The 12,021-nt window shown below is 40.6% G+C and overlaps 1 protein-coding gene across 3 annotated transcripts in view; it reads left to right on the top strand.

Annotated features, from left to right (window-relative positions):
• Positions 1-286: 286 nt before the first annotated feature.
• The window catches only part of PRDM2 (PR/SET domain 2), a 28,385-nt gene continuing 16,650 nt past the window's right edge, over positions 287-12,021 (top strand). For all 3 annotated transcript variants that reach the window (XR_003399867.1, XM_026862803.1, XM_026862804.1), the window contains exons 1-3: positions 287-347; positions 4,719-4,829; positions 6,239-10,619. Coding sequence is in view for 2 of the 3 variants with exons in the window: in XM_026862803.1 (XP_026718604.1) it covers positions 4,811-4,829; positions 6,239-10,619 (4,400 nt within the window). In the remaining variant the exon portion in view is untranslated. The remainder of the gene's footprint in view (positions 348-4,718; positions 4,830-6,238; positions 10,620-12,021) is intronic.

Raw genomic sequence — 12,021 nt, 5'->3', positions numbered from 1 at the left:
AGGCTTGTGCTGACCTGTCTACAATATAAGCGAAGGAAAGGGGAGAAAAAGGAACCCTATTTAAAAATTAAGGTGCAAGACAATGGATGCATTCCTCTCTTGATCTTTGTCACTGTAGACAAGTAGCTACTTTCCATCTGTTCCTTTCATTCATTATCCTTTGCATCTTTCTTTTGCAATTCTTTTAATGTGCATACACATATATTAACTTCTGCCCTTCATTTATTCTTTTGTCATTGTTTCCATTTCACTTTCCCTGTGTTTCATTCCTGTATCTTTCTTGTTTAGACGAAGTGGAGGATCCAGCTGGCAGTAGCAGCCATGTAGGACCCTTCAGGAACCTGATGGTAAGTGCACGTGTGTACTTATACTCAGGCTTCCACCAGGTTCTGTTTTCTGAGGCATTTTCCCCTTTCTGCAGGCTGCTGTTAGTTCTTGAAATCTTACACTGTAAGAAAATTAAGGGACAGACCTTGAGCTACTACTCATTGATATTCCTTTTATTGGAATAGTAGGTTGCATTTTTCATTGAAAATCTGCAGGAAGAAAATGATGCAAATCTTTCAGGTTTACAAGGCTTTAAAAGCACTTTGAGAACTAATGGAGGAAAGTCTATCAAAAGCTATTAAATATCTTCAGAAGTTCCTGAACTCTAGATATGTGAAAGCTGGGAGAGCATACCGATGAAGTATCACTTTACTGTTATTCTATTCTTAAATTCTCTTCCTGAGCATCTGCTGTTGAACATTCAGGGCCATGGAATAGATGCATCTGGGACAGTCAAATTGCCATGCTTCAGTATAGTGGATTCTTTTAACCTTTACGAAGAAAGCTGCAACCTAGAAAATGAACAGACTAAAGCTGGTACAAGGAAATAATCAGAAATTGGTTGGTGTCTTACTTGATATGTGTTGGAAATTGATCTGACACACCTAAAATGATGTATGTATGCAAGCAGTTCTGCTCACTATTCTGAGTAAGGGCAAGTAAGTGCTAGGTGAATCTTCTCTTCAAAGGCATTTATACTTAAAGGCCAAGAACTTGAAACATTTCCAGCTATATCAGTGAGCAGGTTGCATCATGAGCAGGTTGCCTCTTTTTTTTTTTTTTTTTCCCCCCAAGGAGAACTTGCAAATTATCTTCTTTCCATCAATAGCATAAAGAAGTATTTGACTTCAGAAACTCATTTTTGCCTACAAATCCTGCTATTCTAGTGATTTCTCAGATGACACATTGAAACACCTATACACGCTTTTGCATTTCTGAGTGATTTTTGTTGTTGCTTTTACATACTTCACACTTTAGAGAGCTCAATATATTTCTAATCTTGTTACAAGAAAGAATTATTTGGGTCTTTGGAGGCTTTTACAGTAACTTGACGTTATGCTGAAATTCAGTGCTGCTGTAGAATTAGATGTAGAATTGCCCAGTGACTTCATACGCTGCAGCATCTAGTAAAAGATTGTCTCTTAAGTGTGGCCAAGTCTGGCTTAGATGAGAGGGGCCTGTGGCCCAGTCTTCTGCTTGTTTCCAGTCTCACCTGTAGAGATGAGAGATGAATCTAGAATTCAGTCATTTAAGTCAAGATACCGATGTTGGACTTTAAACAGTAGTGGTCTGCAGAAGAGTTGATAGCTCTTGCAGGGTACTAGCAATTAAACATGTTTTGTTAAGTCGCTCCTAAGATGCATGGTGATGCATGTTTGATTCCCTAGGAACATACATTTAGACGTTTACCTAGAAATAGAACTGTTTGATTGTGTGGCTGTACATTTCAAGAACAATTTCAGGAAGATTGGCAAATATTTGTGGAAACTTATTTGAAATCCTTGGTACTCAGATGTTGGTACTACCAGTTGTAATTACAAACACTAGAGGTGCTGATAATAAAAATTCCGTTCAAACTGGACATTCAGTAGCCTGTCAGGTAAAGATGTGCTTAAATCCCTTATGCCTGAGAACGCTAAAATATATGCTAAACCTTGGATCGATGTGTAGGTGTTTGGTGTAAAATACAACTGAATCTTGTATTGTCAAATAAACCAGTGTTGGTTCATTATGGCAGGTTTAGACACAGGTTTAGCACGAGTATTGCTACAATATTTGAGGATGTTATGAGAGAATTGCTGGTTCACTTTAGGAAGAGTGCATGTGTATTTTCCAAAGGTGACAAAAATTCATTCTGAGAATGAATTCTGTTACCAGTTTCTCAGACTAAAAACTGTTAAATGTGAGTAAGAAAATAAAAAAGAAGGATAATTACATACATGAGACTGAAACCAGAATTAGGGGAGAGCCTGTGATATCTGAGCTCCTTGAGAGGAAATAGAGATAATTATTTAGATAGAATAGAATGTTCAAATAAAACCAAGCATTTCCTTTTAAAGCTGACCTGTCTCTCGTCTGTTCTACTGGGGGGGTGCATACTTGGAAATTTTCAGTTTGAATAAAAGAACATTTTTTTAAAAGGCATTTCAGTTTCTTGGCTCAAGATGTGAAAAATATTTTCGAGGAAAAAAAAAAAAGGAGGAACTCGTTGACAGGATTGTGAGTTGGAAGAATGTGCTTCTAAATAAGAAATGGATTTAGGGCTATGACGCACGCTTCTGATTAGAGGGAAGGATCAGTGTGTTAAAAAGTAGCATTTTGTGTTTTGGAGGGGGCAAAACAGGAATTTGGACTGCTGATTCTGGACAATTCTCATTCCTGAGAGGTGATGTGTAGAAGTGTGAAGTTTCAGAAGAGAGTGGTGTCTCAAACACAGTGTTGTATGTACAATAACCTTTCTGTATGGAGAAAACGATCTTTGCAATGGATTGAATTGGAAGACCTTGAAGTTTTGTTTGTTATTACACAGTCCTTATCATAGTTTCCATATACTATAGGACTGAATCTTGAGGATTATGGAAAAAAATAGCAGTATAACTTTGTAGTACATTGGTAAATTAAGTTTTCAATGTCTTTACATCTTGCATCACTCATTGGGTCTTTGCATAATGACATTTTGCCCTAGTCTCCATTGTGTTCATCATCTGTGCAACTAACACATGCTTCTTAGTTTTGCTAACATTTGAAAGCATTAGCAAACTTGTGTCAGTGGATGCAATGAAATACCTTTGTATTTTACTGTTACCCAGTTCCATCTAATTTGGTTTTACTGTTTTTGCCTTGTTGGTCAAGATCGTGCTGGTTTTAGTATTCTCATAATATGGTTATTACTTCATTGCTTTTATTATAACTCTTTTTAAGTCATTATTCAGAATGTTCATACAAGTAGAGAAACCTCTGTGGGTTTCTACTTCATAAGGGCTTCCAATTAATATTGAGTATTAATAATACATGAAGAAATTTCATATTTGCTATATACTTGTATGAGGTACAGTAATTTAACAGCCATATGAAGGCATTGGGTAGCTGTATGATGCGGGCTAGTTAACGCTCAACACTATCTTTCCATGATACTCTCTTCTGGCTTTGAAAGTGTGTAAAGTATTATGGAGTCTTGGGTTTTTAGAAACTCTCTTATCACAGAATCCTAGAACGGTTTGGGTTGGAAAGGACCTTAAAGATCATCTGGACCAATACCCATGCCCAACACATGCCACTAGCCCAGGTTGCCCAAATCCCCGTCCAACCTGGCCTTGACCCCTTCCATGGAGGGGGCAGCCACAGCTTCTCTGGACAACCTGTGCCAGAGTCTTGCCACCCTGACAGGGAAGCATTTCTTCCTTACATCTACTCTGAATCTCCCCTCTTTCAGTTTAAAACCGTTACCCTTCGTCCTATCCCTACACTCTCTGATGCAGAGTCCCTCCCCAGCTTTCCTTTCAGCCCTGGGAGGCCGCTCTAAGGTCTCCCTGGAGCCTTCTCTTCTCCAGTTGAACCCCCCAACTCTCTCAGCCTGTCCTCACAGGGGGTGCTCCAGTCCCCCGAGCTTCTTCGTGGCCTCCTCTGGCCCCGCTCGAGCAGGTCCGTGTCCTTCTGCTGTTGGTGCCCCCAGAGCTGGACCCAGCCCTGCAGGGGGGTCTCCTGAGAGGAGAGCAGAGGGGGAGAATCCCCCCCTCGCCCTGCTGCCCACCCTGCTCTTGGTGCAGCCCAGGACAAGGTTGGCTTTCTGGCTGCGAGCACACGTGGCTCATGTCCAGCTTTTCATCCACCAACACCTCAAGTCCTTCTCCCCAGGGCTGCTCTCAGTCCCTTCCTCCCCCAGCCTGTATTGGTATCGGGGGTTGCCCTGAGCCATGGGCAGGACCTTGCGCTTGGCCTTGTTGAACCTCATGAGGTTCACACGGACCCACTTCTCCAGGCTGTCCAGGTCCCTCTGGATGGCACATCCCTTCCCTCCAGCGTGTCGGCAGCACCACCAGCTCAGTGTCACCTGCAAACTTGCTGTGGGTGTGCTCAGTCTCACTGTCCATGTCACCAACAAAGATGTTAAATAGAGCTGGTCCCAGCACCAGTCTCTGAGGAACGACACTCGTCACTGCGCTCACTGGGGCTTGGAGCATCTTTACTTTTGATTTCTTCCTGGCTCTAGAGACTTACTGCTTTATCTGAATGCTGTCCTGTTTAATGATCTGTCATTTGTTTTCCTTGGAAAAATAGGGTTTGTATAGAAGTGTTATATTCCAAAACTGGGTGTTTTAATTCTGCCACTCAAATATGAAAAATAAAAATTGTTGGACAGGAATAATAATGTTGGGGTTTTTTCTCCCCAGGAAAGAAAAAGACTCAGGAAGGTAAAAACAAGGGAAAGAAGGCAGCGGATACAAAACAGAAAAAGCCTGATTTGGATTCTACTTCTGCAGATATGAGGGATTCTAAAGAGGGTAAGTTCTCAAGTATCTTATTTTTTTTCCTTCTAACTCTTTTTGAATCAAGGGTCGCTTTTGGTCACATTTAGTATGTTAGTGCAGCGAAATGAATGTGTTAATATTGTTTGCCCAAACTTTCTTATTAGTAAGGAACTAGGATATCAGAACTATGTCATTAAATATGCAACTCTGACAACAGGAAGAGCTAATGTACTGTAAAATTTAAACATAAATCTAAGCTTCTTAGAAGAGAAGAGCAGAGCAAAGTCCTTGTTCTAAAATAATGTCTTTGAAGCTTAGTTGTACAGTCATTATTTATTGCTCTTTAACAGAAGTCAGTGTCAAGTGGAAAAAAACCCCAGTATTAATGTACCAACTCGCTAAGCATGCTGTTTGTTCTAAAGATTATCCACAAAGGTTGTTTATGAATTGGCTCGGCTTTTTCCCATAGTATATCTGTAAAAATGCCTGAGAGATATTTTAAATGTATAGTTTTTTGTCTGTTCTACAAGAATGTAAAACTTGCCAGTGCCATGTGACCAATGTTTAAAGCTCAGTGTGGGTACTGATTTCTTTCAAGCTTCTTTTCTTGACCTTCCTTTGACCCATAACTTTCCCATTCTTTCACTCCCTTGTCCCTTCTGCTTGTACAACACGTGCACCACTGTTCCAGGTGTCTTATGCCCCAGCTGGGGAACGGAGAGGAGCTTCTTGCTCTCTACATGTAACCACTTATGCAACACTGTGTGAATTGGCAGCAAAGTTATTTTCTTCAGCAATGAATCTATCTGCCTGCAGATAGGCCAGACCAGCATGCAGAGGTGTGAGTAAAGAATCCAACCACAACAATAAATAAGATGCATGCAGGCTCTGATCCAGAAGTATGGGAAATAGCCATTCAGCAATGGCTAATAGAAAATCTGATATAAAGTATGGAAAGTACCATGCTAGCTATGCATGATACTACAAATCTAGACTGTTTTGTTGTTAATAATTTGGAGAAGATGCTCAAAATCCGAAATTTTCGTGACAGGTTTCCTATATACTTTATGTATTGCAGTACTTTCCTGACACTTGCTGTAAGAAATGTCAGTGAAAGTTTCTTGGAGGTTTCTTGAAATATTCTGAAGTCTACCTTGAAATGTTCTTGTACTCTTTAGGCTGTTTTTGGTTTCTTTTCCGCAGTGTTCAATTCAGAGATTCTTTGTTAAGTACAGGCACTTGACTACATTTTGCTGAAGTTCCGGAAAGGAAATTTCTGAATACAGTTTTACGCTGAATCACAAGAGCGAGCAGTAGTGGTGTTGTTGGGTCATAAATGTTGGATATGTTGCGTTAGAGGAAGAGGCAGAAGAAAGGTGTAGCGTACTTTGAAGCGTTTAGTAAAAATCTCTCATGCTTTTCTTTTCATACTTGTGTATCAGGTCATAAAGAGGAAGATGAAACGCCTTCTGTTTCTGCTGTGCTGTCCCTGGAACAAACAGCTGTGATTCAGGAAATGGTAAATCAAGATGTACTTCCAAAGCTGATGATCCCCAGCCCTGCCAGTGAACCACAAATGGTGACTGAAGACAAACAAGGAGAAGCAATAAACTGTACATCAGATGATTTAGATGATGATGATGAGGAGGAGGAGGATGATGAGGAAGAGGAAGATGAAGAGGAGATAGAAGATATCAATATGCCTAAAGAAAATGCTGAAATGCCTTTGATATGTGAAGAAAAGTTAGACTCTATGGAAGAGCAAAAGAGTACATCAGAAGAATCTCCAGAAAGCTCTCCAAAGAAAAAACTTGTGGTGAAAATTCCGAAAGTGAGAGGTGAATCAAATGGTGATGTTCCGGAAACATTTATGTTTCCCTGTCAGCATTGTGAGAGGAAGTTTACAACAAAGCAAGGACTCGAACGCCACATGCACATCCATATATCTACTGTTAACCACGCTTTCAAGTGTCGGTATTGTGGGAAAGCCTTTGGTACTCAAATTAACAGGCGAAGACATGAGCGACGCCATGAGGCAGGGCCAAAAAGGAAACCGTTCTTAACACTAACGTCATCACAACACTTGGATAATGTTGCTGATAACCAAGTAATTGTGGATGATGGTCTTAAAGATGACCTGAATGTTTCCAGTCTTGTGCAAGACTCTGTTGTCTTGGATTCTGAGAAAGTTCCTCAGGAAATGTCAAACTCTGCTTTTGCTGAGGAAAATAAGGAGCCCAAAGAATTGCATCCATGTAAATACTGCAAAAAGGTTTTTGGAACTCACACCAACATGCGGAGGCATCAGCGTAGGGTTCACGAGCGTCATCTTATTCCCAAAGGTGTCAGAAGAAAAGGATTCTTCACTGAAGAGCCACCGCTTCAGACAGAGCAGGCCCCACCGGTCCAGAGTGTATATATAGCAAGTACAGAAATAGAAGAAGAGGGTGAAGTAGATGATGTCTATATTATGGATATTTCCAGCAATATCTCTGAAAATTTAAATTATTACATTGATGGTAAAATTCAGTCCAACAGCAGCACTAGCAATTGTGATGTGATTCAGATGGAGTCCAACTCTGCAGACTTGTATGGACTAAATTGTATAATCAGTCCAGTCACGGTGGAAATTTCCCCAAATTTAAAGGTTACACAGACACATGTGAATGAACCTCCTAAGGAGCCCTCTAGCAGTGGGAGCAATGAATCCAAAAAGAGGAGAACTGCCAGCCCTCCTCTTGTACCAAAAATAAAAACTGAAGTAGACCCAGAACCTATAACTCCTACTAGTTCTTTAAATATCCCTCTTACCATTTCAACAGAAAGCTTACCTTTTCATAAAGAAAAAGGTGTTTATTTATCATCAAAATTAAAACAGCTTCTTCAGACCCAGGACAGCAAGAAGATAACTCCGTCAAGTGAAATCCCTAAACTAGGACCTTCTGTTACATCCTCGCCTATTTTGCCTCCAGTATCCAGTAGATTTAAAAGAAGGACCAGCTCACCTCCCAGTTCTCCACAGCACAGTCCAGTACTTCGAGACTTTGTCAAATCAGGTGAGGGAAAAACTGTGTGGAATGATAATATTCGATGCTCAAAAATGCCAAAGTTAGAAAGCCACAGCAACTCACCTGCTTGGAGCTTGACTGGAAGGGAGGAAAAAGAGACTTTGAGCCCTCTTTGCTTTGAAGACTATAAAATATCAAAAGACTGGACAGCAGCTCCGACTTTTGGCAACGTGTGCAACCAGCAGCCACTGGATTTATCTAGTGGTGTGAAACAAAGGTCTGATGTCAAAAACAAGAATCAGGTTCCCTGGGAGTCTGTTTTAGATTTAAGTGTGCATAAGAAGCCTTGCAGCGATGCTGAAATGAGGGAATGTAAAGAAAATTCTATACAGCCAACCTGTAGTGGTATTAAAAAGAAGAAACCAACCACTTGCATGTTACAGAAGGTTCTGCTGAATGAGTATAATGGGACGGATGCGGCCGCAGACAGCACGCTCAGTGTGAACAGGAGCACGAGCCCAAGCAAATCCCTGGAGCCTCAGGCAGAGCCTGACACGGATCTCAGTCTGTCTGCATCGTCCTCTGTTGACACTCAGCCCCTCAGTTCCTCCGTTTCGCCTGTGCCACAGGCATCTGCTGTACCTTCCATGTGCCAGCTGCCTCCTTTGCTGACACCAACCAATCCTCCTTCCCCCCCGCCCTGCCCGCCTGTGTTAACAGTTGCTACGTCCCCTCCTCCCCTTCTTCCAACGGTGCCGTTACCAATTCCCGATGTCTCTGCCAGTGCCACTAACACTTCTTCTTGTCCATCGCCCCTTTCTAACACTACTACCCAGTCCCCACTGCCAGTTCTTTCACCTACAGTTTCTCCTTCTCCATCTCCTGTTCCTTCTGTTGAGCCTCTTATTTCTGCTGCTTCACCTGGTCCTCCGACACTGTCTTCCTCATCATCTTCCTCCTCTTCCTCCTCTTTCTCCTCTTCATCATCTTCATCATCTCCATCTCCACCCCCTCTTTCGGTAGTTTCGTCTGTTGTTTCCTCTGCTGATAATCTTGAAAATACTCTCCCAATAATAAAACAGGAGGAAGCTGAAAATGAACAACAGAAAGCAAGAGAAGATCCTCATACTTCAAGTGAATCGGGAGTAGTGCAGGAAACATTCAATAAAAGCTTTGTGTGCAATGTCTGTGAATCACCTTTTCTTTCCATTAAAGACCTAACGAAGCATTTATCCATTCATGCTGAAGAATGGCCCTTCAAATGTGAATTCTGTGTACAGCTTTTTAGGGATAAAACAGACTTGTCAGAACATCGCTTTCTGCTTCATGGAGTAGGAAATATCTTTGTTTGCTCGGTCTGTAAAAAGGAATTTGCTTTTTTGTGCAATTTGCAACAGCATCAGCGGGATCTTCATCCAGACAAAGAGTGCACACATCATGAGTTTGAAAGTGGGACTTTGAGACCCCAGAATTTTACTGACCCCAGTAAGGCAAACGTGGAGCACATGCAGAGCCTGCCAGAAGATTCTTTGGAACTTTCTAAAGAGGAGGAAGATGAAGATCTAAATGATTCCTCTGAAGAGCTTTATACTACTATAAAAATAATGGCTTCTGGAGTAAAATCTAAAGATCCAGATGTTCGTATGGGCCTCAATCAACACTACCCAAGCTTTAAACCACCACCATTTCAGTATCACCATCGTAATCCTATGGGTATCGGAGTTACTGCAACAAACTTCACTACCCACAATATTCCACAGACTTTTACTACTGCCATTCGATGCACAAAATGTGGGAAGAGTGTTGATAACATGCCTGAGTTACACAAACACATACTGGCCTGTGCATCTGCCAGTGATAAAAAGAGATACACACCTAAAAAAAATCCAGTTCCACTGAAACAGACAGTGCAGCCCAAGAATGGTATGGTGGTTATAGCTGGCCCTGGAAAGAATGCCTTCAGACGAATGGGTCAGCCTAAAAGACTTAATTTCAATGTCGAGATTAGCAAAATGTCCTCAAATAAACTAAAAATAAGTGCATTGAAAAAGAAAAACCAACTTGTCCAGAAAGCTATCTTGCAAAAAAAGAAATCTGCCCAGCAGAAGGCAGAATTGAAAAATAATCCATCCGAGTCCGACCCTCACATCTGTCCCTACTGTAATAGAGAGTTCACTTATATTGGAAGTTTGAACAAACACGCGTCATACAGCTGTCCCAAAAAACCCATCTCTCCCTCCTCTAAAAAGAATTCTTCGAAAAAAAGTGCGAGTTCTCCTTCGCCTGCAAGCAGTGAAAAAGGCAACAACCAGCGCAGGCGAACAGCAGATGCAGAAATCAAAATGCAAAGCATGCAGCCTCACTTGGGCAAGACGAGGGCACGGACCTCAGGACCTGCACAAGTCCAACTTCCCTCTGCATCCTTCAAATCAAAACAGAACGTTAAATTTGTACCTCCTATTCGATCTAAAAAGCCAAATTCATCTACGTCACTGAGGAACTCTAGTCCTGTAAGAGTGTCCAAAATGTCCCATGTTGATGGGAAAAAAACTAAGGTGGTCGCTAAGAACAGTTCCTCTGGAATCTCGAGCAAAGCTTCCCGGAAGTTGCACGTCAGAATACAAAGGAATAATAAAGCTGTTTTGCCAAGTAAATCTGCTGTGGCAAGTAAGAAAAAGGCAGACAGGTTCACTGTAAAATGTAGAGAGAGGATTGGAGGACCTATTACACGAAGCCTACAGCAGGCGGCAAATGCAGAGGCAGCAGAAAACAAAAGAGATGAAAGCAGTACAAAGCAAGAACTAAAAGATTTCAGGTAAGCATTTAATTTGAAGTTGAAACAACACAGGAACACGTTGCTTGCTGTTTTGCCAGTTTTCTTGGTCTTATTTAAGTATGAGAATCTCAAAAAATAAAAAGAGGTTGCATTTCCTAAAACATGGTTAAATAGCTCAGTCATGCTGAGGTATGATGTACATACTTGATGCATTTTGTCATGTTGTCATGAAATAATACATAGTTTGTATAGAGAATGTCTTTAATTATGAATTGAAAACTCTGGAGAAAAAAAAAAATGTCAGTACCTGAGTGCAAATAAACTTAACGTCATTAAACTTAATGTTATTGGAGACACTGACCTTGTATTTGATATCTAACACATATGGTGGCCCGAAATCATTCTAGATTTAGTTTATGGAGGTTTGCTGAGCTAAAAGTGACTGCATTTTTCACTCACTAAAATAACTTGCATTGTTGTTTTTTGAATAAAAAGCATTCTCTGCGTATCATAGATGAGAAAAAAACCATGACCAAATACTTCAAAAATGTATGTGCATACTGAGTCAGATCATCAAATACCTAATATAAGGGAAATAGACATGTAAGAAAAGTTACATGAACATGTAAATTTGTTAGAAGTATCGTGCTCTTGTGTTTCAGTATAAACAAATTTTATAATTAAAGTTCTGTTTCTTTTTGAAAAGCATTTTAATCACAAGAAAGGGTAATACTTCAATAAATAAAATAAAACCTTAATCAATGTGCCTGAGTCCCGACTTACATCTCCACGTAGTTTCTCAAATCAGTAGGATATTTTGCAAAGTGTTTATAACTTTCACCAGCATGCTTCTGCCCTGTTACTCCTGGAAACAGGTGTCTGATTTGCCGAGTAACTTTCACAAAGCTCACTGGTAATCAAGAGTTCTTTTGGTTTTTGTAATTGCAGTGTGTGACTGTAATTAACACCAGGTTTATGGCTGGAGGTAGTGTTTTGGTTTTTTTTTATCAAAGTCATTGATAGTGGAGAAGGGGGAGGAACTGGCAGCCTCCTTCCGAATGCGTGTCCCATAACAGAATTTGACAAGAAGTGTCAAAATCCAAACTGTTTGCAGCTTGTGTGTCTTTCAGTGAAGACCTCCTAGGTGAAAATTTTGAGGAAATACTTTATAAAGGTTCAATATAACAGAATTGTTTCAAAGTGCTAGAGGGGAATTTGGCTTAAAATAGTCAATACCCAAATTAGGACGTGTTGAAGAAAAATGTTACTGGAATTTGGAGACTAATGGTGTAAAAAAATGCCTTTAAAGAACAAGAAATGTCTACCAGGCCTGTTCTCCTGGGACATAAACATCTTGGTGTTACTTAATTCTCATCAGCTGCTCTCTTAGCGTTATGTGTGAAACTGTTTTACATGATGCCAGAACAGATCAGTAGAATTT

The sequence above is a fragment of the Athene cunicularia genome (genome assembly GCF_003259725.1).
Source record: "Athene cunicularia isolate RWA chromosome 21 unlocalized genomic scaffold, athCun1 chr21_part1, whole genome shotgun sequence".
Lineage (NCBI taxonomy): Eukaryota > Metazoa > Chordata > Aves > Strigiformes > Strigidae > Athene > Athene cunicularia.
Note: the sequence above shows the minus strand (reverse complement) of the source record. Positions and strands in the feature narration are given on the sequence as shown.